Below are 22,544 nucleotides of genomic sequence, written 5' to 3' on the forward strand. Positions count from 1 at the left end.
CTATTTTTTTAAAAGAGTGCTCTTATATACATATTCGTTTCGGTGCGATAGATAAAAATAAATTACTAAAAATACTATATAGTGTTGCCTTAAATTAATTAAGTAACTTCAATATTAAGTATGATTATGAGTACACGTACAATTATTCGTAAGTACAGATCACTATTTTGTTATTAATTGTAACCTAAACGCTCGAGGAGATAAGTATATTAATATCACATACGAAACAAGCAGTTTTTAAATAAACAAACATTAATTGATATTCTTTAAAATTTTTTTGATAGATATTATTTATACTCGAACTTCTCAAATTTTTTACAAACGTTTGTTCGATTTTTTTTATTTTATGGAACATGTTGTTGATAAAACTATCTTGTATCTGTCCGTTCAGGTACTTCATTATTTGAGCTATTATTAATATCATACAATATCAATTCCCTATATTAATTAGCACGATATTACACAATTGTACATCGCTCGATCACAGATTTGTCCAGAATGTACCCATATCACTTATCAGTAGTGTATTTTAATTTTAACAATATTCAATACTGAATGGACAAAAGTTTAACTAACTGCAAAAAAGAAGAGATCATTTTAGAAGTATAGAAAGATAAGGTTCTTTTAATGACAAATTATACGTAAATTCTTTCAACGATCAACTTTCAAATGCTTTCAATAGTTTTTTAATGAAAACTATCCAACGCATTTAAATCAGTTGTCATCAATCTGATTTTTAAAATATATTCCTTCCATTCGTTTAAGTTTCAAAGCGTACGCATTTAAATATCTAACTTTTAAAGGATTTGAAAATTCGACAATACTTCAGACTTATGTTTCACTATTAGCTTGACATCTTGATTTCTTCTGCGCCACTGTTTCCACGACTTAAAATGAAACCTAAAAATACAAATTTAAATGTGAATTAAAATTATCATTTAATCTTAATTTTATTTTCATTAACTTATTAGATTTTATTAAATTATTTAAGAAGTTCATCATAAATATATAAAATATTATTAACAACGCGGGAACGCTGTATGTTAATCCATAATTTTTCTCATATTAGGAACATAAGGCAGTCATACCTGATAGTGACAATCAACCACAAACAATAAGTGGTCACTAGCATGCAACAAAGAGCAGCCAAACCTGTTCCTTCCCAAAAACCACGTTTGGTGTAAGCAAATGCACCAACTGCACACAAGTATGTTGCCGCAATACAAAGTGGAGTTAACAATACCAAGCACACTACATCACCAGCTACACCTTGAGGTCCATATATATTCCTAGTCCTCCACCATTGCCTGAAAGACTGCAATAATTTACACTTAATAACGCTTAGATTTTTGAAAATTAAATTGTTGCAATTTTAAAATGTTTTTAACCCTTAGCACTCAAGAGGCGACCTTCAGTCACCGTTTAATAAAATTTTGGAGATCAATATTAATTAATATCTCAAATTTGCGGTAATGTAACAATATATGAAGTATCAAAATCGAATAATTCTACGAGTTGATTATTATACGATTTCTTATTTACCGATGAAAAAAATATCGTCAGCTTTATATCAGAGAATCTTTGAATATCTACTCTTCTTTAGACAAAATATCATCGAATGCAAAGGATTAATAAAGATTGGTCACTCGAAACCATTCAAAATTCAAAATTGTTATTTTCATGATTCGAAACTCTCGGCACTTAAGTAAATTCACATAAATTTTTAAATTAATCGCCCCTACGTTTACTTAAATTATACTTAATTCTGATACATTTAGGTTTCATTTAATTATATAATTATATTCGATAAATGGATTAATTCTCTAAAAGGAATAGAATTCTCCCGATCTCAATGTTTAATGAAAATTATTCGATGGTGTAAATTATTCTGCACTATCATCTCTTCCTTGCCATCTCCTGGAATTTGTGGACTGGCTTAAAATTAAAATCAAAATTAAAATACGATCGAATAAACGACCAAATAAATAAGAACAAAAAAATAAGAAAAAATAGAAAATTACCTGTGATAATGGTTTATTCTGCCTCTGTATCGCAAACGAATGTTTACAAATCTCGCAACGATCTGTGTTCGACATAGACAACCATTTTTCTAAACAACATGCATGGATTAAGCCCAACGTACCAGAGCATTCACAAGGATCTATCAATTCTTCCACGCCTCCATCTGTGAATCAAATTTTTCTTATTATACCAATCTATTTAATAATATCGTCAATAAGTTTAATTATAGAAATAAAAATAAAGTAATAATAAGTAATATGTTGTTATACTTCGTACAATAAGAAAGATTATAGAAATATTGTAACATAAGCTTTGTAGAACTATTAATAATCTGTTGCGATTATTTATTTTAAATAAATTGTTTTGCAGTATATTTTTGAGAAATTTCTCATTGTTTTTGATTAATTAATAACGTTCAATACAAATTTGGATAATTATAAAAAATATCCTTTTTTATATTTAATAATTAATATAATATTATATAAATATAAATAAACTATAAATAATTTTGTTAATTAAGTTTCGTAACATTGGAACTATCAAACTAGAAATACTTTAAATTATTATTTAAATACTTTACTCTTGCAGTTACTGTTAATTTTCATTGAAACAGGAGTGCAATTATAATAAAATCTATTTGTTTCCATTATACTAATTTAATTCACATTATTATTGTATATTACATTGAGATATGCATTATATGTATGTCTATAGTTTTAGTATTAATGATACTATGTTCGTAACATTTTCAACGTTAAGTATTGAGTTTTAATTATAAATTTTTTCCAAAAAATAAAATAATTGAATATTTTATATAATTAAATTAAATTAAAAGTAAATATCCGTAATAGATCGATAGGAAATATGAGTTGTTTTTGAACGAGAAATTTGAGCTAGGTATATAAATGGAGAGCAAGTGACAAACATTAGTCTTTACTATATAGGTTAGTTAACCACATCCGCTCCATTCTAGATTTATGTTTGTTATCAATTGAGTACTTTAATGTCCTGCAAAATTCACTTGACAAAATTCATTCTTAAAAGAAACAAAATATTAAAAAAAAAAACTATATGGCCTGTGAAATAGATAATAAAAAGATCATAAAAAGACCAATACATATATTATATAATATAGTATAAATGTTATGAAAATACATTGCCTCCAGATTTTATTTAAAATTTAATTTCAATTTTCTGAATAACTGAACCTAAAGTTGTGTTATAAAATCTATTTTTTCTGAGTAATTACAATTTTTGAGCTCGAAAATATTGAAAAATTCTTCAGAAGATTATTTGGAAATTTATTCAAATATTCATTCATGTAGTTTGCAATTTCCTTTTTTACCGATGATACTTGAGGATCTTTCCTTGATATATTTTTGGTCACGAATCACAGTGTATTTACTATTATCCGAAGAGTTTTTGATTGAAATTTTTCTAAAACTATAATACATAAAATATATATCTTTACATCAAAGTAGTTTTAAGTTCGTTAATCTTATCATAAGATTTTTTATCGATATTATTCATATAGATAATAAAATTATAAGATAAGAATTAACCTTGCACATAATTTAATACTTACTATTAATAAAAAATCGTAATATTTTTACAAAATTTTTATAATTAAAGAAAATTCAGTTTTAGTTTAAAACAAATTTTAGATATCTTTTCGAATTCAATTAAATTTTTTAATTTTGTTTAAATCTTACATTTCTCCAACTGAAAATTTTAAATATAAACTTGTTATTTTATTTTAAAATAAAACTTTTTTTTCCCTTTCATTATCCCAATCATTATCCCTTTTTTTAAATTCAGTTGAACTTCGAAAAATTCAAAAATTTTCAATGATCTTGATTAAACTTCATAACTTAGTTTCAAAATTTTTAAAACATATTTATAATTTCTTAAAAATAAAACCTAAAAATTTATTTTCAAATATAAATTTTTTTTTACTTAATTAATTATTACGTGTTTGTTTAAGAAATCGTACATGTATCCAATATAACCTTTTTTTTTATTAATAATTACAATTATACACGTGATTGTATATATATATATTTAATAGTTCTATAGTTTATATGTTATAGATTACTAGTAACCTGTTCTTGTTATCGTTTCATCACAAAATATAGCACCTATCACAGACTGTGACTCAGAGTATATTCAGGAACGTCATTGTATTCTTGCGAAATTTTCTAATGACAATGTTCAAGTAACTGATAAAAAGTAAAACACATACAATCATTAAAATATAAACAATCGAACTATTACAATACATAATCAAATTTATCGAACAATTATTACATAAAATCATATAAAATATATATTAAATTTGTTATCTCCAAGTTATTTAAAAATATTATACAAGATTTTTAATAATTAGTAATATAATTATATTAATTATGTGAAAAATGAGATAATATAATAATAAATATAGAAATACAATATTAATACATTTTTAAAGCAATAATTAGCCTAAGATATTAATTAAATTTTTTATTGATTAATAAATCCCTTTATGATCCATTCTCATGTCTATTATCTTTTTATTCTTCGTTATAAATAATGATATATTGCACCATTTTAACGTACTGTATTATTAAGGTATTTATTACAAAGAAAGGTACAAGACCATACAGGAAGCAAAAGATTGATACACTCGTTAAATTCGTGATAAACGAATTTAATATACTTTTCCTTGTCTCTCTCATCTGACATATAATAACAGTCTCAATACCAATTATCGATTGTTTGTTAATGTTCTTTATTTAAAATTGAACATTTGTTCAACAACGAACAACATTAAAACAACGTTCTACAGCAAAGATAAAATCATTAAAACAATGCAGCAAATACGTTAGCGCTTCTAAACTTTCCCATTAATCACAAAACTGAATCACTACATCGAGGTCAAGACATACCCTTTTAAGCATATTCCGTAAATATACTACACTTTTTTCATTCTACCTTTTTCCATTCTAATATCATTTTTAGCCGAATGACATGTAATATACACACATATATATTTCATATCACTATTTATCTTTCACGAAAACGTACTAGAAGCCACTGATTAAAAATAGACATGGCAAGAAATAATGTCACTACAGTTAAAACTATGTAAAAATTATTCGTTACTTTTTGAAGGAATTTATTTAATTTCTGTTCACTTTTATTCAACACTTGATTTACTCCTGAAGTTATTATTTCACTTGCAAAGACACCTCACATTTAAATGTTCTAGTAAGTAACTAGATCTTGAACACAGTTTGCAATAATTCACTTTCAAAGTTCCTATTTCATTCGTAAAGATACTTCGTCTTTAAATTACACAAACACTTTATATTTAATTTATCACTGAAGTCTTTATTTAAATGACAAATTTATCACTTAATACTCGTGGATGTTAGAACACAACTGATACACCATATTTATATAAAAAAATTTATTATTTAAACTGCAACAACACATTGTTTTCAAACACTCCAAACGTGTTAATCGAATCATGAAAACACTTAGTAAGTTTCAATTTTAAATCACTCGATAGTAAAACAATTGAAGAAGTAAATAAAGATCGTACAGGTTACACGATCGATATATTTGAAAGCAAAAGAAAAAAAAAGTGAAAAAAAGATTGAAAGTTATTAATATCGTATACCTTCGTGACAAATTCGGCAGTAAATAGAGCCGGGACTTCGTTTATCCGGTGTCATATTGCGTCGATACAAAGGCGAGGAGATTTTCGGCGTGTCGGTGGTCGCGGCGTCGCCGAACACCGTCGTTGTTGCACTGTTCTGTTGAAATTCCATGGGACAATGAGACCCGTTATCGAGCTATTATCGAGGAATTATCGCCAGCTATGCGTTAGTTGCCGGACGTTGTCGTAGCGTTGTCCAGATGAAATCAACCGGTTGCTTTGTTTCAGTAATCGAAACAGCTTCGATCGTCGATCGAATCGATGTTTTTATCCTTGACATAGTCACCGAAGTGTTTTGATTCCTATGAGAATTAACTATATTGAAAAGTCTTGATTCGTAGAAGTGAAACAGAGTGTCTGAATAATTTTAAATACGTATGTTTATATCTATTTTAATAAAATATTAAGAATATGTAATTGTGAATATTCGCATGTATCATTGATGTTTTATTCTGAAATCAGTTTGTTTCTGATGAAATATTTGATAAACAAATTATTATTTACTTTGTTCAATATCTTAAATTTGTTTTGAAAAATTGTATATAAAGATTGATTAGGATGAATCTGATTTATTGTATCAATTTTGTTTATTTATTTATAGCAATAAAAATTTATTTATAATTTTGTGGTAGTTTTTAGGACCATGAAATAGATTATTATACAGTAGTTAATACCTTTACACTTTCATTTACTTTCTTTTTACTTATTTTTCCCAACAAATTTTTTTTTCTTAATATTGTTGACAAGAATATTGTTACTTTGTAGCAATAATAGTGTTGTAATATATTCTTTTGTTTTTCAATATAACTATCTTTTAAAACATTACTGTTTTTAACAAATTTTATAATGAATTTAAGTAAATATTTTATTTTTAATTTAAAAGTTAATTAGTGTTATAAATCGAGTTTAGAAATTGTCTAATATATATTACAAAATATGTCGATATTTTTTTACATATTTATAATATTTATATTAATATTATATTTATAACTTTATTATCAACATTTATTTTCTCGTACAAATTATAAATTTATATTGTAAAAATATACAAAATTACTTATATAATATTATTTTTGAAATGATAATACTTAAAATATATATATTTCTTACATATTTTTACAATTAAAGACAAAATAATCAAAGTTAAAAAAAGAAAATTTATGAAGCCTGTAGTTAGGCAATTTGAACAACCCAGATAATGTATTGGCGAAAGATTTCTAACCTTAAACGGTCGTGTTCATTGTGAATCTAACCTCAATAGTAAAAATACGAACGTGAGCACAACATAATCATTAGTTTTTGTATGACATTATTTTACAAAATATTACAAGTGTAAAAACATAATAATTTTATAATATAAAATTAATGACACTTAAAAATAAACATGTATATTATAATTTTTTTCAATTTAAAAATGTAACGTAGGCGGATATACGCACAAATGAAATTGCGTTATAATTATAAAACGAAATACAAAATGACATAATAGTATATATGGATACAATAATGCATGTTAATGTTATAATATTATTGTATGTGCATATGCTGACACGATATTATTCATAAAAATATATCGTTCGAAGAGATACACTTACGACTTGCAGAATGTCAATGCAGAATAGTGACATGAGTACATCAAGTGATAGCGATGGTAATATTAAAGCACAAGATGAAAAAGATGAAGATTTTAAAATCAATGAATATCGGAAAGAAACTGATAGCGACGATTCCTATTGTGATGTTCCAGAAATTAATAATGATGAACATGTAAGATTAAATTAATATTTTCAGTTATTATACGTTTACTAATAAAATGACTTACATTTTTTAAATAAATTTGATAAAAGTATGAATTACATTTTATAAAAATGTATCAAAACACAAAATTTTGATTACTGTAAATGTTACACAGACGGAAGATAATCTAAATAAGGTAGATGATCAGCAAGAAAATGAGTATGTAGGACCGATACTTCCTGGAGGTCACAGATTTGATAGGAAATTTATTTGTGTTAAATATCCTGGAAATGTTATTAATCCAGACAAAGCTGTAGAGACTCTAGGTGGCATACAAAGCATTTCAACGGTATTATATTATATTCTTATAAGGATTAACATTAATTTCTAATTACTAACTATTGTAATTTATATTTATACATTAATAGGCTGTAAATACTCCAAATCGACGTTTGGAATTAAGATTTCGACCAGATGATATTTATTGTAAACCAACTTGTGGTGATAGACATAATACTAACGGTTTTCTGCTTAGAGTTAGAATTAAAAAATCTAGAGTGAAAAAAGCAGAAGAAGCTGAAGCAAAACCGAAAAAGAAACAGTCACCAACCACAGTAAATTTAAATGACTCTTCAACTGATGACACTGAAAATACTGAAAATACTGGAAATATTGAAAATAATGTTGATAAAATAAATTTACCAGGATCTCAAGATATGTTACAATGTAATGACGTAGAAAATAATGATCAACAAAAACAACTTATGACTGAGCTAATTGGTCAAGTACAAAGCTGTAGTTTTAATACGTTAGACGACTCTGCTGGCCCTTCCCACATAGACTTATTTTCTGAAAGTATTAAAGATTTACAAGATTTATCATTGGATACAACTGATACAAATTTATCAAAAAGCAAGAAAAATATACTACCAACATTTGATCATGACAAATATGAGGATCTTTCTGAAGACAAGGATTATGAATTGCCAAAATTACAAATTTTAGGTCGAGTTGACACAGAATTTAGATTTATGAGTATGTATTAATTAGAAAAAAGAGTGAAGTGAATTTAATCTATCTACTTTTACTGTATAAATTTATATTTTTATTTATAACATTCCAGTATCATATTTAAGAAATGTAAATAATATTTTTCAGATCTTTGTGACTTTCAATACTTGCCTATGTCTCAGAGCAAAGAAGATCCTAAAAAATTAGAATGTATATATGATAAGATTTATCCAAGCAATATACCACATTATTCTTGGTTAAAAAATGATGTGCCTTACTTCTTGCCACCAGCTGCGTTCAGCAGAATGGATACAGTACAGCAATATGTACCAAAAACTGAAGTGAATTCATATCCAGAGAATATAATAGGAAAGAGTAGAAAAAGAAAAACTGGATTCTCGAATTTTATTTATTTTTCGACACCGCAAGTTCCGACTAAACCACCAGCAGGCATAGAAACGGCTATGAAAGTCAAGTTTATTCAAAATGTACACTTTGAACAGATTCGTCAAATTTTTGAAGAACGACCAATTTGGTCTAAAAATGCAATAATGTTTAAAACTAAATTTTCTCATGAACGACTGAAAATTTTATTACCCGCAGTAGCATATTACTTTGTGACTGGTCCATGGAAGATTATGTGGGTGAAATTAGGATACGATCCAAGAAAAGATATTACTGCAAGAAAATATCAAACTTTAGATTATAGATTGAAAGCTATGCGTAGGTTTCTCAAATGTTACAACTATTGTTATAAATATTACGTATGTTCAAACATCTTTTTACTCATTCTGGTCATTTTATTTAGATGGCTTGGGATCTACTGTAAAATGCAAAAGAAATTATTCAGATTATACATTGCCATATAAATCAACACCAGCTGCCAAACAAAAAACAATAGTACAAAATGCAACTTCAAGCCAAGAACAAAGTTCTAAAAAAGAACAAGATTTAAATGAAAATGTGTATATTTATCGGGAAGGAATGGTACCTCCATCAAGACAAATGTTTTATCAGGTTTATTATACTTTCTTTATTTTTTAGAAATTAATCATCTTTTGTCAGTTTATATTTTAAGTACGAAATTTCTTTCAGTATTGTGACGTTCTTGTAGATGAAATACAAGAAATGTTAGCAAAATTACCTGATCCTTTACCTGGTACCAGATGCCATGAAAAAAGAGGCTGGTTACCAAGTGGATTTGACGTGCAATGTCGAGAAATTATTAACAAACAAGTTCGAGCTGTTTTAAGGAAGCAAATGAACATACCTGAAGATCGTGCGTATTAATATTTTGCTGTAAATTAAATATAAAATATTCCTTTTTTGTTATATGAAAGAATAGTTCCAATTTTTTTTTAATTTTAACAATTTTCAAATCATATATTTATTAAAAAATAAAAAAGTAGGTAAATGTTTAGAATAAAAATGCGAAGTCCTTTATTTAATTTCTTAGGAAAAAGAAATACTACTCAAAAGTTAAATGTATATATAATTTCATACTGGAATATTTTATTTTCAGATCCGACATCTTTACCTCGAAAACGTAAATGCGGAATTAAATTAAAGCTTAATAAGCTTAAAGGTAAAAAGAAAAAGAAAAAAAGTAATTCCATTTCTAGCGCGGAAGAAAGTGAAGAAAAATATGATCAACTTGAACCCGACGCTATTACAACGGAAAATGAGTAAAAATATAAACAAAAATATAACATAAATAAATCACACATAAATAAAAAATATAACATTATTAACTTCAAATAAGTTCGTACGTGTAATTCGTAAGATTTACTAAATAAATTGAATCTTTTAAATATCTACAATTAAAGTTTATTCATAAATGTACAGAGTCTGTCTGCCAAATGTCTATTAATAAATATGTTTACATTATTAATTACTCATTAACTGATATTGTAATTACAAATTAAACACAATGTAAAAGATTATTGAATTCCTTTGAAGAATGAGTGCAGGAAGAGTGCAGTAACGAGACACATTCCAATGTTATTCATAAATACCTAATGACATGTACTTATAATCATTGTAATGGCATTTGTATTACTAATATTTGTATGAGAAAAAATAATTAAATGCTTTTGAAAAATTGCGATTGTAGTTTCTCAATAATATTTAGTTTCATACAAATTTTACTTATATAAAATCTGATGATTTAAATCGACAAATTTATATTTTATTTTTATTATTATTTTAGCATGCGTAATTTACTCTTTTTTTTTATTTGAAAAGTCCAAACTTTTGTAGTTCGATTCAATCTTTGACATGTTACCAATATAAAAGATAACGTTTTAAAGCTGATAGGAAGTAAATTTACTTAAAAAATATAAGAAATGTTTGATGATTGTTTTTTTATTTTCGTCTTTTTTTTAAGTCGTGTCTCGTTTAAGCTGCAACAGAAACAGATAAAACAGGTGCTGATGACGTAAATTATTAATTCACGAGGCCTTTAAAGGCGGATGTTAGGATTGGTGCTGCCCACGTAGTTCAAAAGTTCTTCAGAGTCCTCACAGACGAATGGTTTCTGGTGATAGCAAGCAACATCGTGCCAGCTGATTCCATCTTTGTAAACGTTGTTCAATATAGACAGGCAAGATTCGCTAGTGCCATTGATGTCGAATTCAGCATTGTCCGGTTGCCTAAGTTTCTTATGACCAGTTTGAGACCATGGGTTGAAGGACCAACCTTCGGGGATTTGATTTGTTGGTGATATCTTCTTTCTGTTGGCCGACCAGAACCATCCATAAAGGGATTTGGGTTCGAGGTCACGTCGATTCTCGCAGCCTTTGAAGTCGCAAAGACGTCCGGATGTCCAAATGAAAGGAACATCATCTGTGTGAAAATAACAATTTGTTAATATATAATTTAAATGTATAATTTTTCTTTTCAGTGATGAAGCAAAAATAAAAATCTTACAATTTACAATCACTCATTATAATAAGCCACAAAAATAGTAGGGGTTATACATTACAAATATTTTATATTACGAAGAAATTATATATTTCATCGAATTCAAAAAGGATATATCTAATAAACTAATATATGGTAATATTTATAAATGGAATGATCAATATATTATTATACAAACTGTACAACTTTTTAATAAACTAACGTGCAAGAATCTTACGAAAAATGACTTTTTGATTAATCGATACTTCCGGTTGATAAATATCGATAATCTTCTTTTCTCCGAATGGAATTAATTTATAAAGGAAACTGAACTTCATATTTGTGATAATATTTATTTCGTGATAAAATATCGTAAAAATTATACGCTGTATGATTCATTTTTATTTTCGGTCCATAAATATTCCAAAATGGAACATAACAAATTTTTAAATGTTTAAATATTTAAATGTTATAATTTTGTTATATATACCTAATTTTTTAAATTTCTGCTTCTGTTATATTCTTATTTTCGATGAAGTATGAAATAAAAATATTTCATAGAAAATTTCTATTGTTGTCTTCAAGAATAGAATAACAATTTTCGAATAATGTTCTAAGCACAAACGAGTTAAATAGCCGTAGAAATGCCAACACAGATGATTTTCAGATCGTATTAGTCCACGGTAACACACACATTCGTTTGAAATGATTGATGCGTTCCATGATGCAACTGTGTATGTATGTATATAAAAAGATGAGACTCCACAGCCTCAACCCACTTAAAGATCCTTCGTTTCGCCTTGAGGATTCTGTCATTAGCTCGCTAACTCGGAGATTCTAACCTCTCGACAACGAATAGAAATTGTATCTGCACTTGCGAAAGCAATTAGTTGTATGTAAATGAACCACATGCAAATTTAGACCTATGTGTATTGAATGAACGTTCTTGTTTATCAAAATGTTTGTTACATGAGGGAATAGCCTTGTGATGAGGTTCTAATAATAGACAACATAAACAACAGTTTACGGTAAAAGTAATAAATATTACATATATTTTAAAATGCTTCTTGGATAAAATAATTTAATATTTTTTAATTGCAGATTATTACCAATAATTAAATTTAAACAAGTAATTAGATGAAGTTAATAAATATTTCCCTTCCATCTTGTAAAATGTTTGTTTGGAGAAAAAAATGTTTATTTTAACAGATTTTTTATATAAATAATTATAATTAAGAATTCTTTTAATAAATAATTGTAATTGTTGATCATAAGGTTAATAAATTGTTTGTTCTCATTTTTTGTGTCAATTATATACAAACTGATTAATTTAATTTATCAAATACAAACACTATTATAATTGCTTATAATAGTGCTTGTATTTGATAAGCTAAATTATAATAGAAATACTATTATAATTGTATTAATTAATTATTATTAATATTATTAATACTATTAAATATTATAATTGCTTATAATAGCCAGCAGCAAAGTATGAGATTCGAAAATTCTTCATTTTTTAAATTGTTTATTAAATAAAAAGGTAATTTTATGCATGTAACTGTTTCAATATATTGATAGCTAATTATACGTAACACATTTTTATAACACCAATGACTAATTACAATCGATTGATATCGTTCTCGTTCTTTGAAATATCTGCTCGATCAAAAGATATTCTCCACGATATTGTTCTCCTAATAACCAACCATAAAATTGATGGGTCTTTCACTTTCTTCAGTTGTGAAGAAACACTATGGCTGAAGAGACGATGTTACAAGCCACTTAAAGTGAAGTTGAAGACCTCATAGCAATGGATCATTTGTTTCGAAATTTCTGCGCTATCCAGCCAGCTAAAGAACGAAAGTCACGTGAGGTAATAAATTGTTCGTGGACCTGACTGCTGCTTCTGTGTTCCTGTTACCGATTTGATCTCAGTGGTTGTAGAACTTTCTAAGTCTGACGTTAAATAAATGATTGTATATCTCCTTAGATTTTTGCTAACACGTAAAATTTAATAGCCACCGTTATACGAAATTATTTGGTATACGTCGTTTAGGTTAACTATCGATTATTGCTCAAATTAGCGTAATCACCGATCGTGCCTATTTCACCAATCCTCTTTGCTGCTTCGAAACGAACGATTTGAAAACCTGTTATTGACTCTCGCAATTTCCAACTTTAGTAAGCTTCGTAAAAATTTAATTATCTGAAATATTACTAATATTAATTGGCAAGTACAGTATCGTATTTATTAATTAAATTTGACTTTTAGGTTAAATCTATTTATATTTTTTGTTATATTCTATTTACACGTATACAAATATAATTTAATATTTGTAGCTATGATATGATTAAATAAATGTGCAATAGAGTTTGTTATTTTTACAAAAATATTTGAAAAAAATTCGAAAGATGAAATACATTGGTTTACTTCTAATTTTTCATTATTTTTTCTAATTAAAAATTGTTATATCAATGATTGCTCTATAAACTGAATAAATTTTGACAATCATTATAATTCTTTAGATTACCAAAATTTTGTATATAGTAACCCAAAAAAATCGAATTTGGATCAGAAAGATAATACTCAGAGCTAAAGCCGATTAAATTGAAATTGATTTCTGCTTATAAATTTTTCATTTTCATATTTGAAGAAAATTCAGAATTGTTCAACTATGAAATTACCTAACCTAAAATTCCAAATAAAATTTTGCTAAACGCACGAGGTAAATTCAAACACTGGTTATCAACGAATTGTTTATAAAAGAGATTCTCGCAACATCGATGTATGGATATTACTTTCAGAGTATACGAGGAATTCCGCAATCCATTTGAACTTTGCGTTTCTTCGTGTCTTCTACTCTGTGTTCCCGTGCGCATGCATGAAAGGATGGCAGAGCGAACGTTGCGAAATGAAGCTTACGTGAGGAGTGACAATAAAGAAAAAAACAGAAAGAAAAGAGGAGTTAATTGCGATGCAATCAGGATACACATTGAATCCGCACGAAACCGAAGGTAAAAGCGTTTCGTGATCACGCGTGAGTCTATTCGCGAAACGTGCCTGTGCATCACGCGTTAATGAATTATGCTTATTCTAGTAATCGCTGCTACGAGATTATTCAACCACGTGAATGAATTTGATGAATGGATTTTTACTCATGAATAAGCAAATGCAGGTTAATAAAAATTTTCGTTCTACGAATTGTCTTGCCTTGAGTCATCGCCAAAGAGAATTCTTTGAAAAGTCTAATATGATTTATAGCGTAATTTTAATATTCTTTGGTTCATAAATTCTTATGTAATTTAACTACGTGATTAAATTTAACTTAATGCAGAAATACTGTTTTATGCTAATGAGGCAATCTTCTTCTTTACAGCCTGTATACCTTTTCACCAGTTTGTATTCAAATTTCATTAAAATAGTTTGCAGGTTTTGTTCTTAAGAAACGGTTCAAGAATCTTAATGGTTAATCTGTAAAATAATTAACAAGTTTGAGGTTATTCTGGCAAAGTATCTCTACAATTTGAATTACTTACTTTGTTGGATGAGTTTGAAGATTAAGTTGTTCTCATCCTGTGTCTCCATCGAGACGAGGTCCATGCAGTATTCTCTGCAGATGTTCCTAGCATCTAACCAGTCTACCCTCTGGTTCGCATGAGCGGGAACATGTCCGCTGTAGAAGTAATTGTGCCCTCTGTAGTTGAATTCTTTTGGTCCTGTAATTTCAACACACGAGTATTAACTTCATTTTATTAAATAATTTCTTTTATTCGATGAAATTAGAATTTTTATTAAATTGATCTTTCGATGCTTGTTTAATTGAAATACTTATAACTGTGTTTCAGATTTTATCACGAGTAACGAAATGGCTAGAATGGATACCAAAAGTGCAAATAATTAGAGAACTAATTAAAGATTCATTAAAAGGCTGAATAGTCTATTAAAACATAATTAACCTTCTATTAGGTCATCACTGAAATAGTTTGTGACATGGTCTCAAAAGAAAGCGATTTTTATATTCGAGTTTCTCTTTTATCGCTTATACTGACATTACATTCTATTCAAGGATTGGAATTATTTGGAGTTATTTAGAAATTTTGTATTTTATCAAATTTTCTAAAAGAATTTTATAAAATTCCATATAAAAATTTGTTATGAATTTTTTAAGAATTTTATAAAATTCCATATAAGAATTTTTTAAGAATTTTTTAAAAGAATAGCTGAAAGTGTAGAATTATGTATTTGAAGATTTTCTACTTTCAATAATCTTCACGTTTCTCACGTGTCATAGCTATCCATGAAAGATTCCAATTAATGTGAAGATATTTATTAAATGTGCTAATTAAAATATTTTTAGCATCAGTGATTCAACAGTTTTCTAATGTCATTTCAAAAAGATATGAGATGTATAGAAATCGTAAAGAAATAGTTAGTCTAAAAGTAAACTTATGGTAAAACATTCGAGGCATTTATTTGTTACGCAATATACAGTAGTAAGGCTGTGAAATCGGTCAGAAGCTAAACTTTAGAACGTTTTCTAATACCAAAATGAGTAATTCGGCAGATTTAGAAACGCGAATCTCATTTAGTCTCGGTTCACCTTATTGTTAGTATTGCTTTTTTTAATAATGTATCCTACTTTTTAACAACGGTGACTTAATTTTCACTAATTCCGTAATTGTTATTGAACAAAATACAACCACGACATGATATCATGTGCAATTTTAATAAAAGATTACAGGTAAGAATATTATGTATTCATTCACGAATGGTTTGACCACTCTAACAAGCTACGTCAACCGTGAACAGTTGTATCAATAGGTGTCGCCACTTAACGCTTTACGAACTTCCTATACCGGTTTCCCTAACTATACCAAACATTTCATCGTTTCCTATATCAGGATGATTCTTCAAGTATTTGTCAAGTCAATACACTGCACACAACATCGACAAACAGCTTATACTTAACACCTCGTATAACGTCATTTAACTTATAATTGGAAGATATACAGATTATCGCAGCAATAGTAGTACAACCGAAAATGTGAGAGGCGATTCGACATGAAAAAACAAATCGAAAATGAAGAATAAAATTTTTTGATTCGAAGCTTCGTGATCGAGAAAATCGACTTTCAATATTCACCGAGTGCACGTGCACTTAGCTATGGTTTAGGTGGTTGAACTATTAGTGTACCAGCGTATTTGGTGAATATTCAAAGTCAATTTTTTCGATAACGAAGCTTCGAATCAAAAAATTTTATTCTTTATTTTCGATTTGTTTTTTTATATAAAATTATTCCCTCCTCGGTTGTACCACCGATGTTGATGTATTAATAGTGCATACATCTAAGCCATAGCTAAGTACACACGTACTGGGTGAACATTCAAAGTCGATTTTCTCGATAACGAAACTTCGAATCAAAAAATTTTATTCTTTATTTTCGATTTCTTTTTCATGTAGAATCAGCCACTTTCCGATTACACTACCGTTACTGGGACACCCTGTATATATTCTCGTTTATATTACTAGGGTTTTAAAAGATCACATTAGATGTAACTGTCTCCCAAATTATTAGAGATTAATCGAAGTGGACCAAAATTTTGACTTCAAGCGAGATTACTATACAAAATATGGTGCAAAAAATTGTAAAAAATATTCGCGTAAGTTGCAGGAAAATAATAAATTAATAATTACATGTTAACTTATACAATCTCAAAAATTCTTATAAATTAGGTAAAAAACTCTCAAAAGCCTATTTAAGATCTTCCCATAACTTCTTACATTAAGTCATACCATATCTCTCTTAGAATCCTTCAATTGTCGAACAATCGCGTCAATAATAGATACAGCCATTTAAAGCTAAAAATACGATGCCTCCCACGAACTTGCGAACCATGATCATGCGATTTTAAATGTTAACTGATTGATATCGTGGAGCTATATCTTTCCAAAAACTAAACCTGATATTCGATAATATGTTGCTACATCTTTTATTCATAGAATAATCCCAGAATTCTAAGTTTTTCGATTCTCAATTCAATTGTTTACTATTTATACAGAATCCTGAATGCTCATCTGTTAATTCGTTCAGACGTACAAACGTTAGTATAAACGTTTTACTAAAGTAAACATATAATGAACAATATAACCTCTCATCTTTAGAGGTTATGTTATTACTATTGTTGTTATTACTCCTGCATCTTCATCAAGAAATTCTCGAACAATAATCTATATATGTAATAGTATACTATAAGATTGTAGAGTCGCAATAAAGCAAATACATCTTTTTAATTATCACAAGTATCAATTGTTCGAATATCAAACACTTCGAAACATTGTCAACTTGCACTGTACATGTCCACGCGCGCTTTTGGTTAATCTACAAACGTTAGTGTAAACGTTAGAGTGATTTCTTATCACTAACTAACAGCGTTTCTTTCATTACTTAACTTCCTATTAACAACTCAAATTTTTAAAAATATCTTTTACCTTATTAATTTCAATTTGTCTATTCCACACTAGAATAAAATAGTATAAGCTACACAATTTCAATTTTAATACTCTTTTTTAAATTACTATTTACAACTTAAAAGCATAGTTCAACTGATTATCTATTGCTTAAATTAAATTCAATTTAATTTAATTCAGTCAGGTAAATTTGATCTCTTTATATCGGTAAATCAAGTTAAATAGAACTCTAATGAAACGTTTATAGTACTTTGCTTATTTTATTGTCATAAACAAATTACATTATCCAGCTGCTTATTTGCATTACGTCTAATTCTCGCATTTACCGTTATTTTGTCAAATCGATTAATTTCTCATAAAAGTAAAATATTCAAATCAAATGAACATGGTATTATAGCTACGCATAATAAATTCTAGCAATGCTATTATAATATTCCCAAATAAAATTTATTTCGTTTCGTTAAAAAGAAAAATTATCGTCGAAGTGTTCTCCATGCAACTTAACAGCGTTTAAGATTTTAAGCATCAAACGAAGTTTGCCATCGACAAGTACCTTCGTGAATGTCCTTCGCGAGGATAACAGCGAAAACAGAAAAATCGTTCGCGATTCAATTATCTCTTTCGCGTGTATAAACCGATGAATCCGTAATCGGGGAACGTGATTATCGTCTGCTTAAATGTCAACGGTCTTACACTTTTTCTCGTTGATTATGCAGGAATATTATGAGAGCCTAACGTCCCGATTGCGAAAGGGTTGCTTCGTATTCAACAGTATCATTACAAGTGGCCGCTGATTTCATTTTAGGCCAGGTGTATATCTTCCATCAAAATTCTAATTTTCTTGGAGTGACAAATTTCTTTGGAAAAGAAAAGAAAGAAGATCTTTACAATAATTATACATGATTATCTTCATCATCAAATCGACACGAGTTACCTGAAGTATTAGAATATTATAAATATTATTAATATTTAATTAATATAAATATTGGATTGTCTAGTTAGTGTGATATACATCGTAATTATGTGTATGTCAGTGGCATACAGATCGTAATGTATATTTAAAGAGTATACAGTTCGAAAAATTTTAAGTTAACCAAAAAGACCTGACGTTAAATATTACTAGAAAGTTTGCACTTTGATCTGGGTATTCCCCAGATTGCGCGCGTAATTCAATTCAAACAGGTTCACGGTAATGGTTCTCCGAAATTTTCTCGTAATAGTTGATGACGGAAGTAAACAATGACAAAATTTTATTATTTTGCATATTATTATATATAACATGACGTAAATAGATTTTTAAAATTTGCAATGATTTCTACATAATAACGACACCGTGATACATTTTGACACTAGAACTATCGACTTGCGATGCATATCTGTATATTAATGAATATAAGAAATTATACATAAGTACGTTACTATTTCCAAAATAGGATATTTTCAGAAATTGTCAAAATGAGAAGCTCGAACAAATTATTTTGAGCCATTTGCTACTTCTAATGTTAAATTAACGACCATAAATTTTGTTATCATATTGAAATAATTATAGAAGCAAATTAAACAATTTAAAACGCAGTACTATTAAAAATTTGTCATATAGTGGTATTAAAAAAGAAAGTCATTATCGAAAACTAACGTCTTCGATAAAACATATTTAATTAATTGCAATATTAACTCTTTGCACTCGACGATTTCTTCATTACAGAAAAATAGTAATTCGAAGAATTTCTGTTATAAAGTCGACGATATTTTTAAAACGGTAAATAAGAAATCGTATGCAAATTAAGACATAGAATTATTTTACTTCGACATTCCACGCATCGTTAGGTAATTTTAAATTTGATATATTAATTAACATCGATCTTTAGAATCTGATTAAATGGCAACTGAGAGTTGCCTTTCGAGTGCAAAGGGTTAATAGGAAAGATCATTGAATGTCAACAACAACAAACATTGTTTAACTGTAACATCTGCCGAAAGCGTCAATAATACAAAAAAAATTGCGGTGGAAATAACTAACAGGGTATTGGATAGAACGAAGTCCCTAGAATTCTAGTGTTAATCACCATATCCTCGAATCATACTGGTTTCGTACTCAACATTTCGTATTCGACGCCAATTTATTTCTGACTTCGTGTAATATCTAAAATATCAAATGAAATCGTATAATTTAACTACAAAATTTAAAACGTTAGTTAAAAAGTCACTAGACCCTCGTCGAATTATATTACGTTGGTTTCTTGTTATAAAAGACCAACATCCTCAACTCTCGCCTGCATATCGCCTATTAAAATTGATTACTTAAAACCTGTTATTTCAAAAGTTGCAGACACATTGTCACGTGCGTATGTATTACGTATTTATTACTCGATTCATCGCTCATAATGTTACAAGGAGACGCAAGAACGATGCATGCGGACGCGGCCTGACTTCAACGTCGAGTAATCGCGTGTAATCTGTTCGATGGAAAAATAGCTGTTGAATGAGAGGAACGAAAGAGAAGAGAAAAAAACCGGCTAAATTGCACGTTCCTCCTGACATATCACGGAACAGAGAATCTCACGGTGAATGTCATCGCGAGTGGCTAGTCTGCTGAATGATTTCCAAGTAAGAATCGGTTGTTCCCTAAGAATCGAGGCTGCGATACCTTCCGAGAAACAAGCAGTGACTGTTCTATCTGCGAAATTTGAAACAAGTTCGAATTTTTAGGAGAAATTTTTTTAACCCCTTAACGATCACAACAGGGTTCCGATTTTATGTAGAATTTCTTCCATTAACACGCTTTTACTCTATCCATTGAATTTATGTCAAATTATAATATTCTCGTGTTTTTTAAAATATCAATTTGCTTGAAATTTTATTACGATATATTATTGGATATCACGATCACTCGCTGTGAAAAAAGTTGAGAATATTTCACCGAATTTTAGAAAATAATTCGGTCCTTATCCCCTTCACGAGGGTCGTTTCAACAGTCTTGACCGTTTGAGTCTCAGAGGTTTTTAAAAGAACACGGTCGAAAAACCTTGAACAGTGCGATAGCGCTTGTCTTAATCGAGTGCGAAATAGCCCAAACGGTGCGAAAACGCTTGTTTAATTTATGTCCAAAAATCCCAATCGGCGCGATAGCGCTTGTTCAATTTTATGTCGACGTATTCCAATCGGCGCGATAGCGCTTGCCGTAATTTATGTTTCGCACATATAAAATGTACTAGGTAACGTGATTGTGCTTTTATTTTGCCACTTCGACAGTCAATAATAGCACCGTCAGTTGTCCATAGAGCTCGAAATGCACTGGGATTTTTCGACACAAAACCTGAAGAGCGCGAACGCGCTGCTTGGGATTCAAACGGTTAAGATGATTTTGCCACTAAACTCACTAGCGCCACCATGACTCTACTATGGCTGGCATAACTATGATAACTGTTTATCGTAAATACTGTATATGTCACTGAAATTTATTTTCCAATTTTACTGATATAATCCTAGAATTTTCTTCATATTATGTATGTCATATTGTTTACACAATATTGTTTTCACAAATTTTTCGACCGCATTCGTGAAAGGGTTAATCCTTTTAGTTTCTTGGAGCCGATATACCGACTTTCGATTTTTAATATAACTCTTTTCCTTGTGGCATTAATTATAAACTTATGGAAAATAATTCTTTCCTTTCTTTCGCGTAAAACTACATACATTTCGCAATGAAATAGGAAAAATGGTGAAAATATCTTCATTTCTAAGAGAAAATGTTAATTTTACTAGATACCTCAAAAATCGTATATTTTTCAAAATATTTTTTACTCTGAGAAACTATAAATTCAATGCTACATCAATTAAGTAAAACAATGAATATGTTGCAGTAAGAAAAGTTGAGGACGTATATACACATCTTTCATGTACAGGGCAGTGCAAAATTAGTGGTCAATATTTAATGCGTCTTTTTTTTAAATAAAATTTCAATTTTATTTGTGATTTTTTTTTTAATTTTTGATGTTAATTGAACTAACATGTTAGCCTCCTTGGATCATTTAACACTTGAAAATTTCGCAATGGCTCTTTTTAAAGTTTTATGATTGGTTAAGTAAGTTAGAAATTTAGCTACTAGTGAATTGAAAATTTGCACTGAATACACAGTAAAACTGTGCGATACAGGATACCCGTTTTAAATTAGCTTCAACAAGCGTGTAAATAGCTAATAGAGCTATAAATAGCATAGAACATAGTATAAATTACCAGAAATTGAATTCATTTTAAAGTTGAAATACAGTTATGAATACTATAGAACATCGTACAAAATAACGTAGAATAAATTACTAAAGATTGAATTAATTTCAAAGTTAAAATACTTATATAAGGATTGTTTAACTTGGTGTCCATTATGAAAAATCATTATATGATAAAATCAGCTGCTATTATATAGCAAGTTAAACGAATACTCATTATCTCTTCGAATAGCATTCTAGCTCTATGGAATGAAGTCGTTAGTACTTAGATACTTATATGTTCATTAAATTTAATACCATTACATACATATATATTATAGTTATTTATACTTTTATATATTTGTTTGTAGACTTTTGTATATTTGTTTATACTTTTCATTGTAAATAAATTTGATTAAAAAATTTAAATCTACTTGACCAGAGTTCGATTATACTTGAAAATATTGCTTTCGTTTAATAAAATATTTGTAATGA

The 22,544-nt window shown here is 28.3% G+C and overlaps 3 protein-coding genes across 4 annotated transcripts in view; 1 reads left to right on the top strand and 2 right to left on the bottom strand.

Moving 5' to 3' along the window:
* Positions 1-797: 797 nt before the first annotated feature.
* LOC108550713 (E3 ubiquitin-protein ligase MARCH3) lies at positions 798-5,960 on the bottom strand. The gene is made up of 4 exons (XM_017904530.1): positions 5,684-5,960; positions 2,022-2,185; positions 1,089-1,315; positions 798-900 (listed from the first exon to the last, which is right to left on the bottom strand). Exons 1-4 carry the CDS (start codon positions 5,832-5,834, stop codon positions 798-800), a joined length of 645 nt encoding a protein of 214 aa, XP_017760019.1. The 5' UTR covers positions 5,835-5,960.
* Positions 5,961-7,213: 1,253 nt separating this feature from the next.
* Positions 7,214-10,187, top strand: l(2)37Cd (general transcription factor IIIC subunit l(2)37Cd). Its single transcript, XM_017904520.1, has 7 exons — positions 7,214-7,489; positions 7,635-7,808; positions 7,888-8,494; positions 8,618-9,193; positions 9,279-9,487; positions 9,566-9,749; positions 9,993-10,187. Exons 1-7 carry the CDS (start codon positions 7,328-7,330, stop codon positions 10,157-10,159), a joined length of 2,079 nt encoding a protein of 692 aa, XP_017760009.1. The 5' UTR covers positions 7,214-7,327; the 3' UTR covers positions 10,160-10,187.
* Positions 10,188-10,820: 633 nt separating this feature from the next.
* Positions 10,821-22,544, bottom strand: part of slf (C-type lectin domain-containing protein slf) — a 34,008-nt gene continuing 22,284 nt past the window's right edge. For both annotated transcript variants that reach the window (XM_017904508.1, XM_017904509.1), the window contains exons 3-4: positions 14,912-15,091; positions 10,821-11,314 (exon numbers count right to left, since the gene is read on the bottom strand). In XM_017904508.1, coding sequence (XP_017759997.1) covers positions 10,932-11,314; positions 14,912-15,091 — 563 coding nt within the window. In that variant the 3' untranslated portion in view covers positions 10,821-10,931. The remainder of the gene's footprint in view (positions 11,315-14,911; positions 15,092-22,544) is intronic.

Source organism: Eufriesea mexicana, unplaced genomic scaffold, assembly GCF_001483705.2.
Source record: "Eufriesea mexicana isolate 0111107269 unplaced genomic scaffold, ASM148370v2 scaffold2913, whole genome shotgun sequence".
In the NCBI taxonomy this organism is placed as follows: domain Eukaryota; kingdom Metazoa; phylum Arthropoda; class Insecta; order Hymenoptera; family Apidae; genus Eufriesea; species Eufriesea mexicana.

What these genes read in the sequence shown, in the direction of transcription:
- LOC108550713 (XM_017904530.1), bottom strand. Translation starts at nt 5,834, where the DNA reads ATGGAATTTCAACAGAACAGTGCAACAACGACGGTGTTCGGCGACGCC. An exon ending in AGAATAAACCATTATCACAG is followed by an intron (nt 1,316 to 2,021) that starts GTAATTTTCTAT and finishes AAATTATTGCAG; the next exon opens with TCTTTCAGGCAATGGTGGAG. An exon ending in TGGTTGATTGTCACTATCAG is followed by an intron (nt 901 to 1,088) that starts GTATGACTGCCT and finishes TTGTATTTTTAG; the next exon opens with GTTTCATTTTAAGTCGTGGA.